This window comes from Melospiza melodia, chromosome 29, assembly GCF_035770615.1.
Source record: "Melospiza melodia melodia isolate bMelMel2 chromosome 29, bMelMel2.pri, whole genome shotgun sequence".
Taxonomy (NCBI): domain Eukaryota; kingdom Metazoa; phylum Chordata; class Aves; order Passeriformes; family Passerellidae; genus Melospiza; species Melospiza melodia.
Window position 1 is genome coordinate 2469095 of NC_086222.1, and position 27482 is coordinate 2496576.

General features: G+C 49.2%; 1 protein-coding gene and 1 long non-coding RNA gene across 2 annotated transcripts; one reads left to right on the forward strand and one right to left on the reverse strand.

Moving 5' to 3' along the window:
• Positions 1-1444: 1444 nt before the first annotated feature.
• LOC134430655 (uncharacterized) lies at positions 1445-14526 on the reverse strand. The gene is made up of 3 exons (XR_010030885.1): positions 12270-14526; positions 8220-8293; positions 1445-3309 (listed from the first exon to the last, which is right to left on the reverse strand). It is a non-coding gene; the product is annotated as an uncharacterized LOC134430655 (long non-coding RNA).
• Positions 14527-14821: 295 nt separating this feature from the next.
• Positions 14822-27473, forward strand: OAF (out at first homolog). The gene is made up of 4 exons (XM_063178404.1): positions 14822-15043; positions 23401-23535; positions 24298-24478; positions 26010-27473. The coding sequence occupies exons 1-4, from the start codon at positions 14822-14824 to the stop codon at positions 26282-26284; spliced, it is 813 nt and encodes a 270-aa protein (XP_063034474.1). The 3' UTR covers positions 26285-27473.
• Positions 27474-27482: the final 9 nt, after the last annotated feature.

A 27482-nucleotide genomic window follows, 5' to 3' on the forward strand; every position in this document is an offset into this window, starting at 1 on the left:
CGGCCCCTTTTGCGACAGTCGTGCTTTGCGGCCCCTTTTTGCGACAGTAGTGCTTTACGGCGCCTTTTGCGACAGTCGTGCTTTACGACGCCTTTTGCGACAGTCGTGCTTTACGGCAGTTTTGCGACAGTCGTGCTTTACGGCAGTTTTGCGACAGTCGTGCTTTACGGCCCCTTTTACGACAGTCGTGCTTTATGGCAGTTTTGCGACAGTCGTGCTTTACGGCCCCTTTTGCGACAGTCGTGCTTTACGACGCCTTTTACGACAGTCGTGCTTTACGGCAGTTTTGCGACAGTCGTGCTTTACGGCCCCTTTTACGACAGTCATGTTTTACGACAGTCGTGCTTTACGACACCTTTTACGACAGTCATGTTTTACGACAGTCGTGCTTTACGACCCCTTTTGCGACAGTCGTGCTTTTCGTCGCCTTTTGCGACAGTCGTGATTTACGGCAGCTTTGCGACAGTCACGCTTTACGACGCCTTTGCGACAGCCGTGCTTTATGGCAGTTTTTTTACGACAGTCGTGCTTTACGACAATATTTACGGCAGTTGCACTTTACAGCAGTTTTGCAACAGTCGTGCTTTACAGCACCGCCTCTTTCACAACCGTCGCGCTTTACGGCACCCCCTTTTATGGACCTTTTACATCACTTTACCCTTTTTTTTCGTTTTTCATTTATTTTTAATTAATTTTTTTTAACTTCAACTTACTTTTTTTTTTATTTTTAATTTTTCTATTTTTAACGCTTTTTTTTTTGTTTCATTTCATTTGGTGCTGCCCAGTCCAGCTCAAGCCTGTGATTGTGGTGGTGTTTGAGAGTCCCCAGGGCGAGGGAAGAGATGAGAATCTTGACTCCACCTTTCAGAAGGCTGATTTATTGTTTTATGATCTCTATTATATTAAGGGAAAATGAGATATTAGAACTATACTAAAAGAACAAGGAGACATCAGAAAGCTGGAAAGAAATGAATAATAAAAACCTGGGACTGCTCACAGCCCCGTGATTGGTCATCAAGTAGAAACAATGCACAGGAGACCAATCTAAAATGCCCCTGTTGCTACACCATTTCCAGCCCACACTCCACTCCAGCAGGTCCTTATTGGTTCCATTTCTGTTCTGAGGCTTCTCAGGAGAAAAATCCCAGTGAAAGGATTTTCATCAAACACATCAGTGCCAGTAGCAGCTGGCCACTGGGCCACAGACCCCTGAACACCTACGCTGGCCCTTTTCTTTTTGCCCCCCAGCCCACAGGCTCTGTCTGTCACCCTCAAGCTCCCCCTATGCCCCTCAAGCCCCCTCTCAGCTGCCCCTCAGCTCCTGTGTGTCACCCTGAATCCCTCTCCTTTGCTCCTCAGCCCTCAGCTTCTCGGTGCCACCCTCCTGCTGCCCCTGCCACCCTCAGCATCTCTGTGTGTCACCCACTGTCCCCTCTCCCTGTTCCTCCCTCAGCTCCCAGCCTCCGCCACCCTCAAGCCCCCAAAGTGCCCCTCGAGCTGCCCCCAGCCTGTCATGCTTGAAAGGACCCTAAAAAACCCCTATCAATTCCCTTCTCTGTCATTCATTCTGTCCTGCCTTTCTCCCTGTCTTGCTCTTCTCTGTCCTTCTCTCTGTCCTGCCCTGATCTATCCTGAATTCTCTATCCTGCATTCTCTGTCTTGCCCTGCTCTGTCCTGCATTCTGTCCAGACCCTTCTATCCTGCATTCTGTCCTGTCCTCTCTGTCTTGCCCTACTCTGTCCTGCATTCTCTGTCCTGTATTCTGTCCTGCCCTGCTCTGTCCTCTCTGTCCTGCCCTTCTCTGTCCAGCCCCTCTCTCTGTCCTGCCTTTCTGTCTGTCCAGCCCTCCTCCGTCCTGCATTCTCTGTCCTGCATTCTGTCCTGCATTGTGTCTTGCCCCTCTCTCTGCCCTTCTCTCTGTCCTGGGTGTTCTGGGGATGCTGCCTGGCCTCCTGTGCTGCTGGGGGAGGCTCTGCTCCAAGGGAGCTCTCCAGGGCTCTCTGGAGCAGCTCTTTGGAGCAGGGCCCCTTTCTGACCCCACCTCCTTCCCCCTTTCACCAGGAGCTGGCCCCTCTCAGCTGCCAGCCAGGCTCCCCTGCCAGCCTTGGCTTTAGCTGGAACAATTTCCTTTGAACTCGGCTTGAGTGAGCATCTCCATGGTGATGGGATTGGGGCTTTGTGTCCCTGCAACCTGCCCTGCACCCTGAGCACGGGGAGGTGGGCAGGGATGGGATGGATGGGCAGGGGTGGGCAGGGATGGATGGGCAGCGGTGGGCAAGGATGGGTAGGAATGGGCAGGAATGGGATAGATGGGATGGGTGGGCAGGCATGGGCAGAGATGGGATGGATGGACAGGGATGGGCAGGGCACCCTGGGCAGCAGCACCAGCACCTGATGGGCAGAACCAAGGGCAGGAAGCACTTGTTCTGCTCCTGGAGCTTCTCCAGGGCAGGCAGGACCCTGCAGGGCTGCAGGAGCTGAGGGGTGGATGTTGGTGGGGTGAAAGCAAAGCAGACCTTCCTCCACCAGGAACAAAACTGAGTTTTGCTGGGGCTGGGGTTCTCTGGTGCAGAAAAAATGAGGGAGGAAAGGGAAAGGCTCCTGCTGTATCTAAACTCAGCTTTTTCCCTCCTTTCCCCCCATCTGTCCCACAGCCATCCCCATCTCTGCTCCTTCACCTCCAAAAAGGGAATGTGGCCTCCTCCATGGCTTGGGAATGTGCTGCTGCTGCCCAAGGAGGTTCTCCAGTGCTCCCAGGGACCATCTCCCTGTTTGCTGCTCAGATTCTCCTCCTTATTCCCCCTCTAGCTCCCCCAGAAGGGAGATCCCTCTCTTGGGGCTGTTGGGAAACTTGACCTTTCCATTTCTGCTGCCTGTGCATCACCCCCAGCCCCACCACATCAAGAGCCACTTTATTCTCTCCTGTCCCACTCCTGCTCCCACAGCCTGGCCCACGTGGGCCAGGCTCTTTGGCAGGACTGGGCTCTCCCCAACAAAATGGTTTGAGCTTTTTTCCTCTTGTGCAGTGAGAATGAGCTTTTGCAGCCAACTCTGTAGGTGGGAAAAAAAGGGAAAAAAAAAAAAAGAGGTTTTTTTTTCTAGGAATGTTGGGTAAATTCCTTGGGAGCTGTCTCAGGGGAATCACAGTTCAGCTTCTTCTTTTTGTAGGTGATGTAAACAGTGAAACAGTGCGGGGCTGCTCCTCTTCATCCTGTCCTCTGCTCCTAAACACCCTGGGCAGGTTCTGGGTGCCTGGTGGATGTTTCCTGTGCAGAGAGGTTTTCCTGGGGCTGTTCCAGCTGTGATCCCCTGTAGGACACAAAATAACACAATACAGACATGCAGCTCTCCCAAGATAAAAGAAGAAATTTTAATTTCTGACTCCAACATTTATAGATAACATTTATAGATTTCCAAAAGTGACAGTGGGTTGGAGGGTGACAGTGCCACCTCTCCAATGACACTGGACAAACCAACAGCCCATCAAATTTCTCCTCCTCCAGAAAAGAATGCAAAACAATCAGTTATTTACAGAAAGTGTGTGAGAAAGTTCGTCACAAGAATGTAAACATCAGAAGGCTTAGAAAAGCTTAAAAAAATCAGGGTGACAATCCCCCAGAAGGTTTGGGGAGCAGGACAGGCTTGGCTCAGCGTGGGTCCTGCAGGGACAGCACAGTGAGGCTCAGAGTTCTGAGTGCAGTTGTGCTGCTCTAATTTCCTTTTCCACCTCTTTCTTCCCCCTCTTTCCCTCCCTCCCTCCTTGGGATCTGGCCCAGCTGGATCCCAGCAGGAACTTTTCATTCCCTGTTAATGAGAAACTCCTGCACTTTGTCCCTTGAAACGGAGCCACGTTCCCCACGTGCTGCTGGGGAAGGGCTCTGGCTCCTGTCCTGCACGTGGTTCCAGGGCTGAATCAGAGCCTGCCTGGAGCCAGGGATGGGAATCCATCCCCTCCCACCTCCCCCAGCCCCATCCTGGCTGGGATGAGCACAGCAGGCACGGGGCAGCCCCCACACTGCCAAAATCCTGACTCAGGGGCTGCTGGGCTGGGGTGGTGTCCTGGAGCTGGACAGCAGGGTCATTCCTCCCTCAGGGGATACTGGGGTGGTGTCCTGGAGCTGGACAATGGAGTCATTCTTTCCTTAGGGACTGCTGGGGGTGGACAATGGGGTCATTCCTTCCTCAGGAGATGCTGGAGCTGGACAATGGGGTCATTCCTTCCTCAAGGGCTGCTGGGGTGGTGTCCTGCAGCTGGACAATGGGGTCATTCCTTCCTCACCTCCTGGGAGGGCTGGAGCAGCTTTTGGGCAGGGCCAGGGAATCCCAGATGATCCCAAAAGCAGATTCAGGAGTGTGGTGGGAAGCAGGGAAGGGGAGATTTCTCTTCCATGAGCCTCAGGAGTGTTTTCCCTCCTGTCTCTGCTCCGACCAAGCAAAGCCCCAGGCTCTGCCTCCCTCCTGCTGTGTTTGATGCCTCTTATCTCCAGCAGAAGGTCTCTCTCTCCTTGACAGGAGTGCCCTGACCCTTCTGCCCCCATTCCAGCCAGGAATTCTCTGCCACTCCTGGCCCTGAGCTGTGAAGGGAATTTGATGTGATTCCTCTCAGCTAATCCTGGGCCGCAGGATTCCTCAGAGCCAGGAGGAAATTCCTCACCCACCAGCAGCAGGAGGATTCTCAGGAGGATTCAAGCCTGGCAGTGGCAGCTCTGCCTGGCCTGGCAGTGTTGGCAGCCCCAAGCAGGAGCACCCTGCCTTGTCCTTAATCCAGCCCTGAGCTCCTGCCACGGTGCTTTGGGCAAACCAAGGAGGATTCCTGTCACAAACATCCTTTTATGAAAAATCCTCTCTTTAGGATTTTTCCTCCTGAGAAGCTGGGAGGCCTCAGGAACAAAATGCAAACAATGGTTATCTGCTGCTGTGGAATGCAACAGGTGCATCTGGGATTGGTCTCATGTGGTTGTTCCTAATTAATGGCCAATCACAGCTGGCTCAGACAGAGAGTCCGAGCCACAAACCTTTGTTATCATTCCTTCCTATTCTATTCTTAGCCAGCCTTCTGATGAAATCCTTTCTTCTATTCTTTTAGTATAGTTTTAATATAATATATATCATAAAATAATGAATCAAGCCTTCTGAAACATGGAGTCAACATTCTCATCTCTTCCCTCATCCTCGAACCCCTGTGAACACGGTCACAGATTCCCACTGGCAGCTTGGTCTGATTCCAGCTCTCCAGCCCCCTTGTTTTCTCCTTTCTTGCTTTTTCTGCTTCCCTGAGTCACCAGCACACCCTGGAGCCCACTGGTTTTACCCTGCAGAAAAACACATCCCAAATTCCAGAGTCACAGCCAAACCCCTCCAGCCTCTGGAGCATCTGAAATTCAGAGTTTGGGGCTTTCCTGAGTGAGGTTTGGGAGCTCTGGGATTTGAGTCTCCATTTTTGGGGGTGGTATCTCAAAAGGTGCTGCTGATTTCTCTCACCTGCCTCAGAAAGGGAAAAAAATTATTCCCAGCTCTGGAATTTGCATTCCTGCTTCCCCCAGCTCCTTCAGGGGGGAGGTGAGAGAGGGGAACAGGAAATTCTCAGCAGCTGGGATTTTTCACCAGAACCCGACAGAGTGCCTGAGCTCGGCGCTTTGCTTGGAGGTGGGTGGTGGAAATGACACAGCAGCAGCTGGGCTGGGCTGCAGGGGAGCAGGGAGAGCCTGGAGAGCAGGGCTGGGGGAAGCCCCTGCTCTGAAAGGGCTGGGAGAGAGACAAAAAATTAAAAAAAAAAAAAACCCAAAAACAAAGCAAAAAAAAAAAAAAAAAAAAAAATGCACAAAGAAAAAAAAAAAGAAAAAAAAGAAAAAAAAGAAAAACCGACCAAAAGACCAAAGAAAAACAAAAAACCACGAAGGAAAAAAAACCAAAAAAACCCACAAAGCAAAATAAAAAAACACACACACAAAATGCAAAGCAACACAAAAAAAAAAAAAAAACAACCACAAAACAAAGCAAAAAACTCAAAGCAAAACATAAAAACCCAAAGTAAGACAAACCCAAAAACCCCAAAGTAAAGCAAAAAAAACACAAAGAAAAAAAAACCAAAGAAAAACAAAAACAACAAAAAAACACAAAACAAATCAAAAAAAAAAAAAAACCAAAAACCCAAAGCAAAACAAAAAAACCCAAAAAAAACCAAACAAAAAACCCAAACAAAAAAAGTTCCAAAGCAAAAACAAAACAAAACAAAACAAAAAACAAAATAAACTAACAAAAACCAAACCAAAACAAAAAAAAAATAAACACCAAAAATTGAAAAGAACTGCCCAAAAAAAATCCAAAAAGAATAAAAACACAAAACACCCCAAACAAAAAAATTTAAAAATAAAGAAAAAGAAAATAAAAATAACTATCTGCCAAGACTGACTGGAGATATGAAAAATATCCCTGTAAATTCAGTTCCAGCGTCCATTTGGAGCTGCTGTGGTTTCCCCCCGTGCTGTGGGAGCAGGGTAAGGGGTCACCTGGAACAGTTTTGGTTCCCTTGGCTGCCCTCGCGCTTCCCCTGCTTTATCTGAGGAAGGGATGATTTATTTATTTGGTTCTGCTCCGCTCCATCCCCCAAACGCCACATCAGCAGCACAGAGCAGGATGAGCTCAGTGAGGAACAGATTGTGCCTGGCCTGACTCCATGTCCTGCCCCTGGGGACATCAGCCCTGGGCTGGGGACAGGGACAAGGGGAGGCTGGGCTGGGGACAGGAGCCACGAGTAGGGAAAATGTCAGCAGGGAGCTGGGAAAGGGGCTGGGAGCTGAAAAAGAAAGGATTTGGGAGCTGGGAAAGGATTTGGGAGCTGAGAAAGGGTTTGGGATTACAGCAGGGTTTGGGGACTGGAAAAGGGTTTGGGGACTGGAAAAGGGTTTAGGAGCTGGAACAGGGTGTGGGATCTAGAAAAGGGTTAAGATTACAGCAGGGTTTGGGAGCTGGAGCAGGATTGGGATCTGGAAAAGGGTTTGGGAGCTGGAAATGGGTTTAGGATTACAGCAGGGTTTGGAAGATGGAAAATGGTTTGGGAGCTGGAGCAGGGTTTGGGATTACAGCAGGGTTTGGGAGTCTTAAAAGAATTTGGGATTACAGCAGGGTTTGGGAGCTGGGAAAAGGTTTGGGATTACAGCAGGGTTTGGGAGCTTTAAAAGGGTTTGGGATTACAGCAGGGTTTGGGAGCTGGGAAAAGGTTTGGGATTACAGCAGGGTTTGGGATTACAGCAGGGTTTGGGAGCTAAGAAAGGGTTTGGGATTACAGCAGGGTTTGGGAGCTGGAAAAAGGTTTAGGATTACAGCAGAGTTTGGGAGCTGGGAAGGGGTTTGGGGTTACAGCAGAGTTTGGCAAATGGAAAAGGGTTTGGGAGCTGCAGGAGGGTTTGGGGTTACAGCAGGCTTAGGAGCTGGAAAAGGGTTTGGGAGCTGAAAAAAGGTTTTGGGATTACAGCAGGTTTGGGAGCCTCCAGGCTGATTTTTGAACATAAATTGTTGGAGCTGGGCATTTAGGGTTGCTGCTTCCCAGTGAGTTTCCACAGCATAGATATTTTCTTTTGCTCTTGAAAAAAAAAAAAAAAAAAAAAAGAAATTCAGGCCACTGCAGATGTGCAGATGCTCAAATGCCAAATGAATTTCAAGCACGAAAAAATGTTGGAATTGCAAGAATAAAACATATGGCACTTTGGAGGAAGATTGGAAGGGAAAAGTACAATTGCAAAGCTGAACTGAGGGTGTTTTATTATTCAGAATGAAAATACTTTCTTTTTGCTAAAGGCAGCAAGAATTTTAAGCAGACGTGGTTATTTTCTGAGATTGATATTTTTTTTCCCCCAAAGACAAACAGCATTATTGATTGTGATTATTTGGATTGTGGCTTGATTAGGTCAATTATTGCATCACTTCAGTGAAAGAAAATTTAAAAAAGGACCTTAGGACCTTTAGGAATTTATTTTATGTGCAAGTGAAGGAAAATGGAAACTACAAATGAGATTTTTCCAGTTTAAGGAGGCAAAAATAGTCCCTACTGTGACAGCAGATTTGGGACAATTCTGCTATTTAACACAGGAGGGGAAGGGGGGTGGAGAAAATCCCCAAATCCTTAATTTTGTTTTTGTTGTTTCACTGTACACAGGAAAATGTGGGTTGGGAATGAGTAGGGGGAAATGTCAGGGCTGTGCTGGCTGAGTTCTCCTGACCTCCAAAAAATCCTTGCTTGGCTCAGGATCCCCCACAGCTCCCAGGACCTTGGGCTGGAATGTTCTGGCTTCTCCTGCATGCAAAAAAATGCAAAAAATGGCATTATTGTCACCATTTACCCCACTAAACCTCTCCCATTTCGCTGCCTTGACCTGTGAAATGTGGCTCAGAATATGGGATGTTATTGGAGAAATTATATAATAAATATAATTTCCAATATATTATTGGAAAAATAATATGTGGCTCAAAATGGGATTCAGAGTTGTGGGCAGAGGAGCTTCCCTGACCCTTTTTGCAGCTGGAGCACAGCACCTCATTAACCTTAGCTGATTCTTTGTGTTTTTATTGCTCATAAACCTCTCCTGCTCCTCTCCTCTTCTGTGGGTCGTGATTCTTCTCCAAATGTCCATTTTATAAATCACTTTAATTAGTTTTAGATCATCCTGCTGTATTTATAGCACTTGGTTTAGGGTTCAGATTGCTCCCGTTACATCTCCTATATGGCTTTGATTTTATTTATGGTGTTTCTGGTGCATTTGCATTGCTTTCCTTAGATGGATATCACTTTGGCTGGATTTACAGTTTATTTCCCCTGTTAGATTTATATCACTTTAATTAGATTTATATCCTTTTAGAATTTGAGGGCTTCACTGAGATTTATAATATCTCTCACACCAGGCACAGAAAATTCACATCATTTTTGTTTTAAAGGATTTTAACACCACTTTGGCTTTATCTGCTCTTTGGTCAGCCTCCCAATTAAAAATTCACCACTTGGAGGTTTTTTTTGTTTCTTCCCCTTTAATTTCCACAGGAATCATTCCAATCTAAACTGTGCTGGTTTAAATTAACCCCTCCCATGCCAGCAGCAGCAGGGATGTGGTGGGGAGCATCTCCTGTGGTGGTGTTTGCAGGGTCCCAGGATGAGGGGAGAGATGAGAATCTTGAATCCATGTTTCAGAAGGCTGATTTATTATTTTATTATATATTATATATTTTAATATATATATTATATAATATATATTATATATTTTATTACATATTATATATTATATTTCGCTATATATGATTATATTTTATTTATTATATACTATTCTATATTATTATTATACTAAATATATATTATATTATATTATATTATATTATATTATATTATATTATATTATATTATATTATATTATATTATATATTATATATTATATATTATATTGTATATTGTATATTGTATACTGTATATATTGTATTGTATGTTGTATATATTATATTGTAATGATATGATATGATATGATATGATATGATATGATATGATATTATATTATATTATATTATATTATATTATATTATATTATATTATATTATATTATATTATATTATATTATATTATATTATATTATATTATATTATATATTATATATAAATATATATTCTGTATTTATTATACATATTAAAATAAAATTATAGATTAAAAGTATACTAAAATAATAGAAGAAGGGATTTCATCAGGAGGCTTGAAAGGAATAGAAAGGAATGACAATAAAATCTTGTGGCTGCTCACAGCCACGACACAGGTGGCTGTCATTGGTCATCAAGTAAAACCAATTTAATAATTCTCCAAAACACATTCCAAAGCAGCAAAATATGGAGAAGCTGAAGCTTCCCAGCTTCTCAGGAGAAAAGATCCTAACGAAAGGATTTTCCCTAAAATATGTCAGTGACAATGCCCTGCCTCGGCTCCTCAGGAGCGCAGGGACACCTGGAGAGGCAGCACTTTAATGCTGGCGTGGTTTGGGTTGCAGGAGCCAGGAAAGCTCCTTCCCCCATGCAGGCTGTCCCTGGGGCTGTTGGTTCAGATGTTCCCAGCAGGAGATGTGGCTGCTTTCATGGGAATGTGCCATCCAGGGCTCTGAGCAGTTCCTGCTCCCAGACCTTGCCTGTTTTTATCTCCAAAAACACCGAGGGCACTGATGGACTTTAATGGACTTTGAATTCCTGGATTGCTTCATTCCCAAAACCAGCACGGAGCTTTGTGTGTGCCCAGGGCTCTGCACTCCCCCAGTGGGGCACTGGGGCTGGGGGAGATCCCTGCAGAGCTTTCCACCTTCCCAAAACCTTCCCAAACCTTTCCATCCCTGCAAATGCCTGCCAGCTTTTCCCTGTGCCCATTGAGGGCAGCTTTCATAGGATCCCAGAACAGTTTGGGTTACAAGGGATATTAAAAGTCATTTATTTTGTCCCATTTTCACCAAACCAAGCTGCTCCAAACCTTGGCTTTGAACACTTCCAGGCATGGGGGCAGCTTCAGAAGCTTTTTCCAGTAGCGTTTAATGGTATTGCAGAACAGTTTGGGTTACAAGGGACATTAAAACTCATTTTGTCCCATTTCCACCAAACCAGGCTGCTCCAGACCCTGGCTTTGAACACTTCCAGGCATGGGGGCAGCTTCAGAAGATTTTTTTTCCAATGGTGTTTAATGGGACTCCTGAATTCCTGCAGCATTTGAGAGCCACACAGGCCGAGAGCTGAATCCAGGAAAGGAAAAGAAAAAAAAAATATTTAATCTCTCAATGCATTCATCATGCCCTGCTCTCCTTTTTCTCTCTCTGACCTCCCCCTCTTTGTGTTTGTGAGCAGCACAGAGGCAGGAGGGAGGGAGGGAGGAATGTGCTGCAGAGAGATCCTGCTGCTGCCTAGTTGGATCCAGATGTGCAGGGAAGGAGCAGGGCCGTGGGAGCAGCACAGAAAAGGGGCAGAACCCCCCCCTGCACACCCCAAAAACCTCCCCCCACTGCTGCCCTTCCCCTCCCCGCCCTCCCTGCAGCTGCATCAAAGAGCGTGGAACCCCAATTAACGTGACTCTAATCAGGGCAACATCTCTGCGCCGGCATCTGCAGCAGCTTTAAAGCGCTCCATCAACTTCCCAGCGCTCTGCCCGTTTAATTACACCCAGGCTGCTGCACTGCTCGAGCCCTTAATTGCCCAGGACAGAGAATGGGGTGGTAACCAGGTCAGAGCCAGGAGATGCTGGCCATTGTTCTAAGCCACCAAAGCTGTTTTTTCACCCCCCTTTCAGGAGCTTGGTTTATGTAATTGCCAAGGAAAGGAGGGCATTCAGGAGGGGCAGCAGGGAACTCTCGGAAGGGATGTGGAATTGCTTTTAATTAATGAGGAATGACTCGAAGGCTGATTCCTTTCTGCAACAGTAAGGTCTCCACTGAACACCACAACACAAATCCTTTCCCAGGGCTTCAGTTCAAGCCACAGGTCCCTGGTAATAATATTCCTGATAATAGCTGGGATTTAATCTACAATTTGGGGGACCAGGAGAGTGAAAAAAAAAAAAATCCAATTAACTCTCCCTGAGCTCTTTCAGTTCTGTAGTGCTGGGAACAATGGCAAATAGCTGGGTTTTGTGTGTTCAGCTCCCCAAAATACTTGTCCTGATTGAATCCTTCAAAAAGCACTGATGGGGCTTTCGTGTAGCTTTAAAAGTGGTTTGGCACCAAAAATGAAGGGTGGGAGATTAAAGAGCTCAAGGCAGAACGTTTGGGCCCGACCCCTGACCTCAGTTACAGCAACTGGAGTTGGGATTAACAGCAGAGTAAACAAAATGAGAAATTCAGGCACTGAGCAGGCAGTAAAAGCTTGTTCTGGGAGGATTTTCATTTGGAAGACTTCGGATCCAAGTGGGGTTTGCAGAGCACAACCAAAACTCTGGCTTTCCTTCCCCTTGCCTTCCCATTCCTGCCCTGAACTCCATCTGTGCAAGCAGTTAGCAGGGCTGGAAGGAGCTTCTGCACACCCAGCCCTGAGTGAGGAAGAGGCAGCGAGGATTTGGAGCTTGGCCAAATCCCCGTGGTTTTCCCCAGGGATGACAGAGGCACCAAGGCAAGCGCTGGGTCAGATTGCACCTCCCTGCTCCCACGCACTGCAGCTTCCCAGCAGAGCCCAGCTGGGATTTCAGCAGCACATTTTTCCCCCCTCAGCCTCGTGGCTGAGGTATTTTAATGGAAGTTTTCTCCCGGTGAAAAAGCTGCAGTGTGCTCGCATACCAGAAAATCCTGGCGCAGGTCATTAACACGCAGTCAGGCTGATCCACACTGAGCTGCGGGGAATGTTTCACCTTCCCTGGGCTGCAGAGGAGCTTCCATCCACACAGCAAACAGCAAAGGCAGAAAGGCAGAAAACCCTTGGTTTGGCCACTCAGAGCTGTCCCAAAGCCGTGCAGCTGCACTTGCTTTTCAGGAATTCCCTTCACTGTCACCTGCTGACCATTCTGTCCCTTGGCACCTTCCAGTCCCTTCCACACCTCAGCAAAGCTGTCCCTCCTGCGCTCCCTGATTGTTTTTCTGCTCCCTGCTACCTCCCAAACAGCTCCTTGCTCTTTAATTCTGTTTCCTGCCAGCATTTTTAATCTCCTGCCTGCATTTCTTATCTGTGCGTCCGTTCGATTCTGGGACTGGGCTCAAACCCACAGCTCCCAAGTCAGAGCTGCAATCTGCAGGAGCACTCCAGCATTCCTGGCAAGCTGCTGAGCCAAACTGATGATTTCCTCTGCTCTAGGAGCCACCAGGAGGAAAAGAACACCCTGTACTCCCACGCTGCAGCAGCACAGAGAGGGATGTTCCCGAATCACCTCTCACACCCTGGGATCCAGGGCTCAGATAAATCTGAATTTGCCACAGGGACGTGGATTCCAGATTTGGGATGAGGGAATGCTCTCTAAGGGTTTTTTGTGCCCACTGACCTCATGGCTCTTCCCTCCAGCCCCTGCTGGGATCCTCCTGGTTTTTTGCATAATCTCCTCTGAATAAATCCACTGTGTGAGTGGGGCCTTCTCCTTTTGCAGCTTTTGTCCTGAGGATCTTTCTGTGCCTTTCCTACCTTGTGGGCCCTCCCTCTCTTTTTGTACCCATTGCTTTCCTCCCTCCTTTCCACCTCTTAACTTTTCCTTCTCTTATTTTCAGCACTGCTATTGTCCTGAAAAACGTTTCAAGGAGCCAATTTCGCTTGAGGGGAGCTGTGAAAATTTAAGGTTAAAGCTTGTGTGAGGTCACACAAAAAGCACTGTTTGGACAAGAGTGATCCCCCTGCCTGGAAGCGTGGCTTTAAATGGTTATTTCCATTTATTTCTGTGCTCCTCCTCACAAAGCTCTTTCTCCAAGGCCCTGATCCTGCTGCCACAGTGACCTTTGTGTTCGCAGAGAGACCTTTTGAAATCAAAGGGGCCCTTCAGCAGCATCTGCCCATCTGGAAATGATCACAGACCCGGGAAGGTGAAGGGCAGATTGGGGGTGTTTGGGGAGTGAGTGCAGGCTCTGAAGCCACACAGGTCCCTCATTTCTGGGAGAGAGGGGCTCTGAAGTGTCCCAGTGACATCCTCAGGGACAGGGATGCCTCCAGAGTGGGTCACACCAGTCCTGTGGCACTGGGAGCCTGAGGAATCACATCGATATCGATTGACTTGCAGCAAGAACACGTTCAGAAAACTCGGAGTGTATTTCACTGTGGCTGCCCCATCCCTAGAGGTGTTCAAGGCTGGAGCTCGGGATAATGGATCTGTGGGGTCAGGGCTGTGTTTGATGGATCCATGTGTTCATCCAGGGCTGTGTTTGATGGATCCATGTGTTCATCCAGGGCTGTGTTTGATGGATCCATGTGTTCATCCAGGGCTTTGGGTGATGGATCCATGTGCTTATCCAGGGCTTTGGGTGATGGATCCATGTGCTCAGCCTGGCCTCTGGGTGATGGATCAGCACATTCAGGGCTGTTTGATGGATCCATGTGCTCATCCAGGTCTGTTTGATGGATCCATGTGCACAGCCAGGGCTTTGGGCTCTGGATCCATGTGCACATTCAGGGCTGTTTGATGGATCCATGTGCACATGCAGGGCTGTGTTTGATGGATCCATGTGCACAGCCTGGGATCTGGATCCATGTGCTCATCCACGGCCCTGGATGACAGATCCATGTGCACATCCATGCCTCTGGGTGATGGATCCATGTGCATCCAGGTCTGTTTGTGATGGATCCATGTGCACATCCAGGTCTCTTTGATAGATCCATGTGCATCCAGGTCTGTGTTTGTTGGATCCATGTGCATCCAGGTCTGTGTTTGTTGGATCCATGTGCATCCAGGTCTCTTTGATAGATCCATGTGCATCCAGGTCTGTTTGTGATGGATTCATGTGCACATCCATGCCTCTGGGTGATGGATCCATGTGCATCCAGGTCTGTGTTTGTTGGATCCATGTGCATCCAGGTCTGTTTGTGATGGATCCATGCGCACATCCAGGTCTGTTTGATGGCTCCATGTGCTCATCCCGGTCTCGGCCGCCTCTCGCCGCTCCCCCTCCGTGCCCGGCGCTGTTCCTTTAACGCCGGGGCGGGCGCTGCTCGGCGGGGCCGTCCCGGCTCCGGGGGGGAAGTGACGGGCGGGGGGCGAGGGCCGAGCCCGCTCGGCGAGGGAGGGAGGGAGGGACGGAGCGAGGGCCGCTGAATGAGCGCGGCGAGCGAGGCAGCGCCGCGGGGCCGGGGGCGCGGCGGGGCCGCCTTTCCCCGCCGCCTTTCCCCGCCGCCGATGCGCTGAGCCCGGCCCGGGGGGATGCGCGGCCCGCGGCTGCCGGCGCTGCCCGCGCTGCTCTGGCTGGCGCTGGCCCCGCTGCCCGGCCCCGCTGCCCGCGCCGAGCTGCGGGTGCGGGTGCGGCTGCCCGGCGGGCAGGTGACGGAGGAGAGCCTGCAGGCCGACAGCGGCGCCGACTGCGTCAGCCTGGAGCTGAGGGCGGCCGACGGCGCCCTCGTCACGCTCACGGCGGATTTCAGACAGGTACGGGCTGGGGGAGAGCGTCCCTGGGGGGTTCAGACCGGTGTGGAGCTGGGGAGAACATCCCCGGGGGGTTCGGGCAGGGAGCGAAATGGGGAGAGCATCCCCGCGGGGTTCGGGCAGGGAGAGAGCCGGGGAGAGCATCCCCCGGGCGCTTTGGATAAGAACGGAGCTGGGAGAGCATTCTTAGGGGATTCGGGCAGGGAGAGAGGTGGGGAGAGCATCCTCGAGGGGTTCGGGAAGGGACAGAGCTGGGAGAGCATCCCCGGAGGGTTCAGACCGGTATGGAGCTGGGAAGAGGATCCCCAGGAGGTTCGGGCAGGGAGCGAAATGGGGAGAGCATCCCCGGGGGGTTCGGGCAGGGAGCGAAATGGGGAGAGCATCCCCGGAGGATTCGGGCAGGGAGAGAGCCGGGGAGAGCATCTCCGGGGTTGTCGGATGAGAGCAGGATTGGGAGAACATTCCCGGGGCGTTCAGAGCGGTATGGAGCGAGGAGATCGTTCCCGGAGGGTTTCGGCAAGGACCGAGCCGGGTCCATCCCCGAGGGTTTCGGATAAGAGCATCCCCGGGTGCCGCGTGGTCCCGGCGGGGCCGGGGGAGGGTGAAGGCTGCGGGATGGGAGCGCTGGCCCCTGGCGCTTGCTGTAGGGTCTGGTCAGGGCTTTTCGTGCACTCCATGAGTGCTTCTTGCGGGATGAGCGCTGGGGATGGCGATCTTCGTGTCCTCCTTCCAGACCCGAGTCCATCCCTGCTCGGAAGCTGGAGAATCTTGACTGGGTGTCCGGGAGCCAGAACTGTTCCAGAGGCATGGAAGGGCCCTGGGAATGCACAGGGAAAAGCCCATCCATTCTCTCGCACCGTCGGGGGCTTTGTTTGAGCTCTCCCGCACAGCTCCAGGAGCGTGAGCCAGGCTCGCTGTGCCCACCGCTGTCACACCTGTGCCCGGGGCTGCCTCCGTGCTGGAAACAGCTGGAATATCCCGGTGGGGACAGGCAGCAGCTCGGGTGCTCCTGCCTGAGTTGTGAGCAGCACCGTTTGCACAATTCCTCACAGTTTTGCACAATTCCTCACAGTTTTGCACAACTCCTCAGAGTTTTGCACAAATTCCTCACAGTTTTGCCCAATTCCTCAGAGTTTTGCGTGGCAGGCTCAGCTCAGCTCAGCCAGGCAGGGAGCAGGGGCAGGGCTGGGGAGATTTTGGGTTCCTGCTGTGGAGGTGTCCATGCTTTGCTGTATCTCTGGGATATCTCTCTCCACGATGCCATGGGGTGCAGGTGATTCCTCAGGTGGGCTCCTGCTGCCTTTGGGGGCTCCTGTGGGACTGGCAGCTGTCAGTTCTGAGCTGAAGCCCCAAATCCCACACATCCCATGGGATGGAGATGCCAGTCCTGGCTGGATGCAGAGAACTCCCACAGCCCAGGGAAGCACAGCTTGCTCAGGCTGCCATGGCTGTGTTATCTTCATTCCAACCCCCCATCCTGACTCTTTGCTCAGGTGGACTTTGCTTTGCAGCAGGAGGAAGCCCAGAGCCATGAGATAGGAAGGTGCTGTGAACCTTGGAGCCTTTTTGCCAGAGATTGTTCTGGTGCCTCTTCCCTGTTCAATCCCAGTCTCCCTGATGTCCCTTTTCCTCCCTGAGGGGCCAGCAGAAGCCATGGTGATGTTGGAAGTGGTGGCGTGTTTCAAATGTGGCATATTTCAAATCTGGCATGTTTCAAATACTCCAGCACATGTGCAGGGAAGCAGTCCTGTGACTCCTATTAAAGAAAATATTCAATAATTGCAAGCCATGGGAGTTTAGGAAGGGCTCTGAATCCGTGGATTGCAAACTTGCACATTCCCAGGCCAGGGAAATCCAGACTCACTGCAGATCCTCTAGGCAGAACCTGGGATGTGACCTGGTGGTTTTATTCAGCATTTCTCACTTGCTTCAGCTCCTCTTGACAGCTCAGGGCTCACCCACTAACCCAACTGAGCGTGTGTTACATCTTCTCTCCCTCCCATCCTTATTAGAGCTGGGTTTATTCTGGGTTGGGGCTCTCTGGAGGTGTTTTGGGTCCATAAATTAAATCCTGAGCTCTGCAGCCCCTGCTGGAAGTGATGGCCCCTGGAGGGCTTTGCAAGCATCCCGTTTGCAGAAATACATTCCTAATGCTGAGTTTTAGGGCTGAGTTTATTCTGGATTGGGGTTTTCTGGAGGTGTTTTGGGTCCATAAATTAAATCCACAGCTCCTGCTGGTAGTGAATGTCCCTGGAGGGCTTTGCAAGCATCCCATTTGCAGAAATACATTCCTGATCCTCAGTTTTAGGGCTGAGTTTATTCTGGATTGGGGTTTTCTGGAGGTGTTTTGGGTCCATGGGTTAAATCCCGAGCCCCTGCTGGAAGTGAATGTCCCTGGAGGGCTTTGCAAGCCTCCCGCTTGCAGAAATGCATTCCTGATCCTCAGTTTTGGGGCAGCTGGGGCCTGACTCTGTCTGCTCCGTGGATTTGCTAGAAAACAGCTGGGAAAAGCCAGGGGAACATAAAGGAGCAGGAGGTGCTTTGTGGTGAGGTGAGTAATGTGTGAGCAGGCAGCAGCCTGGCCGGGCATCCCCCCCTGCCTGACCTGCTGCAGCTGCACCCAGACAGTTCCCAGTTCTGCCCAAATTACCCAAATTACACAATTTCTGCCTGCTCTGGAGGTCGTGGGGCCCTGAGTGTTCCCAGCAGCAGCTGGGGTTGTTGTCTGCTGCCCTTGAGCCTGATGATGTGGCCAGGATGCTGGGGTTTTTCCACAAATGAGTTTTCCATTCCTCTGGCTTAAACTGCAGGGGGTTTGTCCAAAGTCAGGGGTTTATTTGCTATTTTTTTTTTATTATTTTTTTTTCTCTCTGCTGCTGGCAATTTGTGGTTGCCAGACCAGGGGCTGGAGAAGAAAGGAGCTAAATGAGATCATTGTTCATTGCTTTGGTGGGACTTGAGCAATGCCTGGGGCTTCCACAGGGCTGGGATTTTCTTTTCTGGGGTTTTCTTTTCTCTTCCATCCCTGCCTGCCCTCCAGAGCTGGAGCTGTGTCCTCAGAGCACACCAGGTTATTTTCTCCTTGGTGCAGCACAAACTGGGCAGTGCAAGCTCAAACTGGGACTGATTTTCTGAGCAGAACAGGGGTGACCTTTTCTTTTCTTGCAGTTTGAAAGAAGGGAATGAAAACACTTCCTTTAACGTGGTCAGGCATAGGGTTATGTATTGCAAAAAATCAAATTTTGTGTTGTAAAAAATCAAATTTCGTATTGCAAAAAATCAAATTTCCTATTGCAAAAAATCAAATTTTGTATGAAAAAAAAATAATGAGGGGGCTCAGCAACCTTGACTGCTGTGTCTGATCGGAGTGGAGTGAGGTTGCCAGTTGTTAAACATGGCCTGGGAACAAAGTGGGTGGGTTTATTTCAAGGTCAGCACAAAGATAGGGAGAAGTTTCCCTTCCCTTCCCATTGCTGGAAAAGTTGGGCTTGGAAACACAAGCGGGGAAGCCTGGGGAGTGCTTTAACCCTTGCACTGCCAGTGCTTCCCGTGTGGATACAGCTGCTGTGTGATGGTTTTGGGGTGCCGGTGTCAGAATTTCCTCATGCCAGCGGGGACACGTGTTGGGTGACAAATCACCAGGTGGCACAGAAGGCATCTGAGCTCAGATTTTATCTGTGTGGTTTGGAAAGCAGCTTCTTCTCTGAACTGATACCAAAAGTGGGAAATGAGGGATGTTCAGCAGCCTTTGGGAGGGGTCATTAAAATACCCTGGTGTTTTTTACTCTGTAGAGTTGTGTTTATTGCTCAGAAAATTTGCTTTTTATTCTCCCTCTCCCAGCACATCCTTGATTTGCCTTTTCAGATACCTGAATAATAAAAGGCAGCACACCCAAATTCTCCATCCCAGCCACTTCCAGGCACAGAGGGGTTAAAATCCGTAATCCCCACCCATTCAGGGTAGCTCAGCTGGCTGGACCCCGGGCGTGGATGCAGCACCGAGTTCCCTGTGCTGTGCAAACTCCGGGAATTCTGCATCCCCGGGTGCTGACAGCAGTGCAGAATTGGCCCCAGCAGAGCTGGTGTCACCCCCTGTCCCCCAGCAGCACATTCTCCTTTTTTTCCCGTGCCACTGCAAAGACAAAACTGGGTCCCCACAGCAGCCCCCGTGTCCTTAGGGGAGAGAAATTTGGCAGGAGGGCTGCAGGATTTATTGAAGTGATTTATTTCCCTGGGAATGGTTGCTGGGCTGGGAGCTGGACCACACAGGATTGTAAATCCCTGCTGGAAAAAAAACCCCGGGCTGTCAGCGGGGGCTGAGCTGCTCTCACCCCACAGATGGATGGGAGGGAAGGAGCTGGAGGGACAGGCAGCACTGGGGTTTCTGTGCTGAAACAATGGGATTTTGGAGTGGGAGCACTGATTTCTGTGCTGAAATAATGGGATTTTGGAGTGGGAGCACTGATATCCCTGCTGAAATAATGGGATTTTGGAGTGGGAGCACTGATTTCTGTGCTGAAACAATGGGATTTTGGGATGGGAGCACTGATTTCTGTGCTGAAACAATGGGATTTTGGGAGCACTGATTTCCATGGTTTAACAGTGGGATTTTGGGAGTGGGAGCACTGATTTCCCTGGGCCATCTCTCACTGATTTCCCTGCTGTAACAATGGGATTTTTGGAGCACTGATTTCCCTGGGATATCTCTCACTGATTTCCCTTCTGTAACAGCAGGATTTTGGAGCACTGATTTCCCTGGGATATCTCTCACTGATTTCCCTTCTGTAACAGCAGGATTTTGGAGCACTGATTTCCCTGGGCCATCTCTCACTGATTTCCCTGCTGTAACAATGGGATTTTTGGAGCACTGATTTCCCTGGGATATCTCTCACTGATTTCCCTGCTGTAACAATGGGATTTTTGGAGCACTGATTTCCCTCCTGCCTTGAGGATCTGCTGTGGCCTTGCTGCAGGGCTGGCTGTCCCCAAACCCCATTTTTGTCACCCAAACCCCAAGCCCAGCTGTCACTGCCCCACTCAGGGCTGAGGATTCCCCACCCTGAGTTATCTGGAGAGTCCCTGCTGTGCTGGGACTTGTTCCCTGCTGGGAAATTCTGCAGGAACCTGGAGTTCAGGGTGCGTTTTGCTGCCTTGGCTGGGTACCCACCTTGGCACTGATTCACTGCTCTTCCTGCTGGGAAAAGGAGGGGAAGGTGCTCTCCAAGCTTTGGGGAAAGCTTTGGTGGCTCTTTGTTACAGACAAGTAGAAATAATATTTTATATTTAATTTTTTTAATCTTTATTTTTTACATTTTATATTTTAATATATATATTATGTAGTTATTTATATAAATATATTAATATAAATATATTTTTATATATATTTACATATTTATATATTCATTTTATAATTTAATAGATTTTATAAATATATTTATTTAGATTTACTTTATACATATTTTATATTTATATATTTAGTTTATAAATACTTAATAAATATTTATATTTATATTTATATTTATATTTATATTTATATTTATATTTATATTCATATTTATATTTATATTCATATTTATATTCATATTTATATTTATAAAATATGGTTTCGACCCTGCTATTCTAGCTAAGCTAGCTTTAGCTTATAAGTTCCTTATAAGTTCCCGTAAGGAAAAATCATAAGAATAAAGGCAGTTAACGACCTATTCTAGTAAGAAAAATAAGTTTACACCTGCATAAACAATAAATCTGCCCCATGAGAATCAGCGGAGAAAATATGTAAACTAACCAAACTAACTCTATAAAATATATAAACTTTTAAATAGATAAACTTTACAAAGAAAATAACAATATCAATATAAACAGATAAAGTAATATATAAATATAACTATACACATTATTATATATTATATACTATATATTATATAGTATATATTATATATTAGATATTAGATATTAGATAAATTATATATTAGTATAAATAATTATAATTAATTATGTATTTATATAAATATATAAATAATAACATATGCCTTCAAATATATAATATATAATAACTTCAAATATATAATATATAAACTTTATAACTTTAAAATATAGAAACTAACTAACTCTCTATAACCAAATATAGAGATTTGACAGACATACAGCCTGGCCATTTACTGACCAACACACACAAATAAATAAGTGTATTGTTAGCCAATTAAGTCTTACACATTCCTTCTGATATTTCCCATAAATATGAGCTTTGTGACTAAAGAAGGGGCTTTTGTGCATGAAGAAACTGAGTCCTGTCTGCTTATTCAAGCTCTTTTCCCTCTGGAATCTTTTTGAAGCAGCCTGGTTTGGTTCTTGCTCCACCTGGGGCTGCAGGGACGGAGGGACCAAAGCCAGGGAGGGGTTTGGGACAAGACAGGGAAAAGAAGAAATTGGGTTTGTTTAGGACAGAGTGGTAACTGCAAGGTCCAGCTAAAGGTGGGATTTCCCCCCTTAGAATGCTTCAGGAGCCAGAAAATATATCCTTGAAAATATATCCTTGAAAATAAATATATCCTTGAAAATATATCCTTGGAAATATATCCTTGAAAATATATCCTTGAAAAAGCAGGTTTTTTAAGCTGTTTCAATGCTGGCAACTCAGCCTGTCCCAGTGCATCACCCTTGGTGTCACCTCTGGGAGTTTGGGCACAGGGAGTTAAGAATTCTTCATCTGCATCAGCCCTGAGGAGGAAAGAGCTGCCTGGCTGAAGGCTAATTCTTAAATGGATGGATCAGGAGGATTAATCAGCTGCTCAGCACGTTCTCATTTTACAAAAATCGCCTCCAACCTGGGAAGTGCTGCACTGTTTTTAATCTCCTGCCTGTGGAGGTTTTTCAGCCTGAATGCAAAGCGTGGCTCTCCCTGCTTGCTTTTCCCAGCCTGTTCAAAGGGAATTGGAATTAAACCCTCAGCTGAGGAATATGCCAGAGTCAGCTGCTGGTTTTAGTCCACTCATCCATGGGCCCTGCATGCTGGGGGAGCTCCCAGCTGGACCAGATGTGGATGGGGAATGTGGTTTGTTCCAGTGACTCAGTGGGACACCTCCCCGTTAAATCTCTCGGGGAAAAAAGTAAAAATTCCACAGCAATTTCACAAGAATTTTTGGAATCTCTTTCTTCTCAGTGCCGTTGTGCAGTCAAGAATTGCAGCAGCAAGATGATTCCTCCCATCCTGGGGTGTAAAAATGCTGTTCTTGCAGCTGTCCAGATGTGCACTGAATGGCATTCCCGCTGTTCTTCTGGGCATGGGAGAGAAGGCAGGGAATAAACAGGGGGCTCAGTGAGCAGGAAAAGAGAAATGCTCCCTCATGGGGTAGAGGGAGGCTGGAAAAGACAAATGCTTCTTTCTGGGGCTGGAAAAGAGAAATGTTCCTTTCTGGGGCAGAGGATCAGCTGGAAAAAGCAAATGCTTCCTTTTGGGGCAGAGGGAGGATGGAAAAGGGGAAATGCTTCCTTTTGGGGCAGAGGGAGGATGGAAAAGGGGAAATGCTTCCTTTTGGGGCAGAGGGAGGATGGAAAAGGGGAAATGCTTCCCTTTGGGGCAGAGGGAGGATGGAAAAGGGGAAATGCTTCCCTTTGGGGCAGAGGGAGGATGGAAAAGGGGAAATGCTTCCTTTTGGGGCAGAGGGAGGATGGAAAAGGGGAAATGCTTCCTTTTGGGGCAGAGGGAGGATGGAAAAGGGGAAATGCCTCCTTTTGGGGCAGAGGGAGGCTGGCAGAGGCCAGGGCAGTGAGGCATCCAGCAGGAACAGCTCAGGAGGAGAGGGGTCTGATCTCTGGCTCTGCTCTCCAGCCCTGCCCAGCTCTCTGTGCAGGGGTTTGGCTGCAGGAGGTGCCAAAGGCAGGGGTTGATTTTCCTGTCCCATCCCTTGGATTAGGATGGGATGGCACCAAGGGGTGGCAGATTCCCACAGAGGGCACTGATGCCCCTAAATAGGGAGGGATTGATCCCTGCAAAGCAATCAGGGTTTGGTGCCAGGGCAGCACACAGGGTCCTGCTGTTGGCCAAGGAATTCTGCAGCTCTACATGAAGTAACTGTGACTGATTCCCAGGTTGGTTCTGGAAAGGACTGCAATCCATGTCATATAAAGTGACAAAATTAGTGACCTGGACAGAAAAGGAAGTCAGCTGCAGCTGATCATGGCTCCTTCTGCCTTTAATAATTCCATTTTTATTTCTGTTCCACACACTCAGGGATGAGTAACTTTTTCTCCACTTGTCAAGGAGCGAGTGAGGGGAGGCAGCAGAGGAAATCTGGAGCTGCTTACTCAGTAAGGCATGAAGATGGTGGCTCTCACTGTTGTTATTTCTCTCTCTGTGTCAGGAGGTGAAGATTTTCCGTGCCTTAATCCTGGGGGAGCTGGAGAGGGGCCAGAGCCAGTTCCAGGCCCTGTGCTTTGTGACCCGGCTGCACCGCAACGAGATCATCCCCAGCGAGTCCATGGCCAAGCTGCGCCAGGTACCGGCTCCCTCCTCCCCTCCAGCCAGGAATCCTCTGAGTTTTCCTGCCTGGATGCCCTCCCCAGGCTGTTCCCTGGCTGCTCAGCCTTTCACACCACCCCTGACCACCCCTCCTGCCTGAGGGGTTTGGTATTAAACTGAGTTTGTCAGTGGTATTGAGCCAGATTTAGTTGAGCCTCACTGGTATCGTGGTTTAGTTGAGCCTAATTTGTGTTGGGGTGTGAAAATCCCTGTCCCAATGAAGCGAGGACTGATCTGGGACCATTCCTGGAGAAACCACCACAGGCAAGGGTGAAACATCGTGGTTTCAGTACCAACAGGTTATAGGATCTGTTCTCATATCTGTAAGGAATGTGGTGCGCCCAGGATTGAAGTTGTGATGATTTCCTCTGCAGAAAAACCCCCAGACAGTGAGGCCTGGAGCACCTCAGCAAGCACCTGCTTGAGGGGTTTGGTATTAAACTGAGTTTATCAATGGTATTGATCCAGATTTAGTGGAGCCTAATTTGTGTCAGGGATGTGAAAATCCCTGCCCCAATGAAGCCAGGACTGATCTGGGACCTTTATCAGGACAAAACCTGGAGAAACTATGACAGGCAAGGGTAAAACATCGTGGTTTCAGTACCAGCAGGTCATTTTACTCACCCAGGTAGGGTGCAGGTGCACATCTGTTCTCACATCTGGTGGTGTTACCACATCACATTGTGCTCTAAGGGAGGAGGTGCACCCAGGGTTGAAGTTGTGCTGATTTCCTCTGCAGAAAAACCCGCGGACAGTGAGGCAGGCAGAGGAGGTGCGAGGCCTGGAGCACCTCAGCATGGACGTGGCCGTGAACTTCAGCAAGGCAGCCCAGCTGAGCTCCCACATCCACAACGTCTGCGCGGAGGCCAGGGAGGCCATTTACACCCGGGAGGAAGATGTCAAGTTCTGGCTGGAGAAAGGTGATTTCCCTGGAGCTGCTGCTGTCAGTGGGCTGGCACGGTGCCCTGCTGGCTCCTGCCAGGTTCCTGGGGATCAGCGCTGATTGTTTTGGCTCTGAGGCACGTGTGTCACCCTGCCTGTGTGTGAGCAGATCTCGCTCCTCCTGCTGGCGCTCCCTGAGTGAACCTAATCTGGGATTTTAAAAGTAACCTTTTCACCTCCTCCACAAACCCAGAGGAGAGAGGGTTTTGTGTCTTTTGGCTTACTGTCCCCGGGGTCCTTTGTTCTCCTGTGGTTCCTATTCAGATTTAAGTCCCTGGAGATTCTCTGTCCAACCTCCTCCTTGACCTGGGGACTGTGCAGACATACCAGAGCTGCCTTTGGTGGCTGTCTCCTATGGCTTAATCTCATAGCAGCACCCTGAGGGATCCCTGTTCACCCTGAGGGGTGTCTGTTCACCCTGAGGGGTGTCTGTTCACCCTGAGGGATCGCTGTTCACCCTGAGGGGTGTCTGTTCACCCTGAGGGATCGCTGTTCACTCTGAGGGATCTCTGTTCACCCTGAGGGGTGTCTGTTCACCCTGAGGGGTGTCTGTTCACCCTGAGGGATCGCTGTTCACCCTGAGGGATCTCTGTTCACCCTGAGGGATCTCTGTTCACCCTGAGGGGTGTCTGTTCACCCTGAGGGGTGTCTGTTCACCCTGAGGGATCTCTGTTCACCCTGAGGGATGCCTGTTTGAGGTGCTGCTGGACCTTGGTTTCCTTGGGGTCTTTTGCTCTCCCGTGGTTCCCATTCAGATTTAAATCCCAGCAACTCCTGGAAACATTTTCCAACCTCCTCCTCACCCTGGGAGCCGTGTTGGGATGGCTTTGGTAGCTCTGTCCTTTGGTGTCCCTCCATCCTGCGCTCTGTCTGTCCTTGCTCTTACAGGAGTGGATGGCTCCATGTTCGAGGTTCTCCCCCAGAGCTCAGACCTGTCGGACTTTGCTTTTCTTGGAGTTTTTTATTTTTCTTGTGGTTCCCATTCAGATTTTAGTCCCAACAGCTTCTGAAAACACTCTGTCCAACCTCCTCCTCAGTGTGGGAGCCATGTGGGCTTGACTTTGGTGTCCATTCCCTCCACCCTGATCCCGTGTGTGTTTGCCCCCACAGGGGTGGACGGCTCCATGTTCGAGGTTCTCCCCCAGGGCTCAGACCTGCAGCACCTTGCTTTACTTGGGGTCTTTCACTCTCCCATGGCTCCCATTCAGATTTAAATCCCAACAGCCCTTGGAAACGTTGTCCAACCTCCTCAAGCTGTGTGGGGATGACTTTGGTGTCCCTTCCCTCCACCCTGATCCTGTCTGTGTTTCCCCCACAGGAGTGGACGGCTCCATGTTCGAGGTTCTCCCCCGGGGCTCAGACATGCACGACCTTGCTTTTCTTGGGGTCTTTCACTCTCCCACAGCTCCCACTCAGATTTAAATCCTAGCAACTCCTGGAAACATTGTCCAGGGATGATTTTGGTGTCCATTCCCTCCACCCTGATCCCGTGTGTGTTTGCCCCCACAGGGGTGGACGGCTCCATGTTCGAGGTTCTCCCCCGGGGCTCAGACCTGCCGGAGCTGCAGCGCTGCCGGCAGTGCCCCGAGCGCTGGAGGCCCTGCATGTGCAGCTACTCGCTCAGCATCGAGTGGTACCCCTGCATGCTCAAGTACTGCAAGAGCCGCGACGCCGCGGGCAGGCTCAGCTCCTACAAGTGCGGCATCCGCAGCTGCCAGAAGGGCTACACCTTCCACTTCTACGTGCCTCAAAAGCAGCTCTGCCTCTGGGATGAGGAAACCTAGAGCCAGGCCGGGCCTGCCGGGGGTGGTTTGTCTGCCCCAGCGAGGAGCTGGCTGCTCTGGAGAAGGGATGATGTTCACAGCGGTGCCTTGTGCTCTGTGCCTTTTCCTCGTGGCCTGTCCTGGCCTCCCTCCCCACGGGGCCCTGCCCCTGGCTCCCTGGAGCAGGAGATGCAGGTTTTGGGGTGAAGCACAGGGAAATGGGGTGCTGCCCTGCTCTGCAGCTCACAGGGGCACTTCCCAGCCTCGAGGTGAGCGGGCAGGGCGAGGATTTGCTGACCTGACATCTCTGCTGCTGAAGAACCCCCTTTGCTGCCTTCGCCACCTCCTGGTGACACATCCACGGGGAAACAGCTGATTTGTGGGACCACAGCCCCTGAACAAGGAGGCTTTGAAGCCCACCCAAAGCGAGAGCCTGCCTTTAGCTTTTCCTAGTGCCTGACTGGTTATATCCCCCTGTGGATGGAAGAGACACCAGGGGGAATAACCCAGCATCTCATGCCCCTGAAGGGCTGGTAATTAGGGCTTTAATTAATCCCTCTCTAGACTAGTGAAGGCCCAACTTTTTGTGTTGGCCTTGTGACTGTTCCACTAAGAAAGAAACATCTAGAGACTCGTGACTGCCACCATAACCCTGTGATGGAAAGGGAGAGGAGGATCCCTGGTGGGTTCTGAAGCAGACAGGATTCTACATCCGCGTCCAGTTTTCTGTCCTGCTCTGCCAGCTATTCACAAGAAGCTCTTAAATAACTGTACTGCTTTGCTGTGCCTTGGTTTCCCCCATATGTTAAACAAGGGTGACACTGAAGTTGTCCTTGGCCCTGGAATGTTCCAGAAGGGACCAGACAAAGCACTGGAAGTGCTGCTTGGGTCTGTGTCCTCTTCTGCTAAATTAGGACAAGCACAGAGGGGAGAGAAGCTCTTGGGCTCTTGAGGAGCCCCTGTGCCTCCTGGTGAAAAGCCTTCACAATGTGCCTTTTTGCCTAAAATACAGGAATTTTTTGCAAAAGAAGAAGAAAAATAATTTGGTTACAATTATTTTTGTATCGATCACTTAAGGGGGTGGGGGGAGAAGGGAAAGGTATTTTAATATTGGAACATGAAGTAAAACACACTTGAAATAATTTTTTTTTAAAAAAAAGACAAATTATTTATCATTTGTAAGGTAAAAATAAACTGATTTTTTAAAGCATCCTTGGCC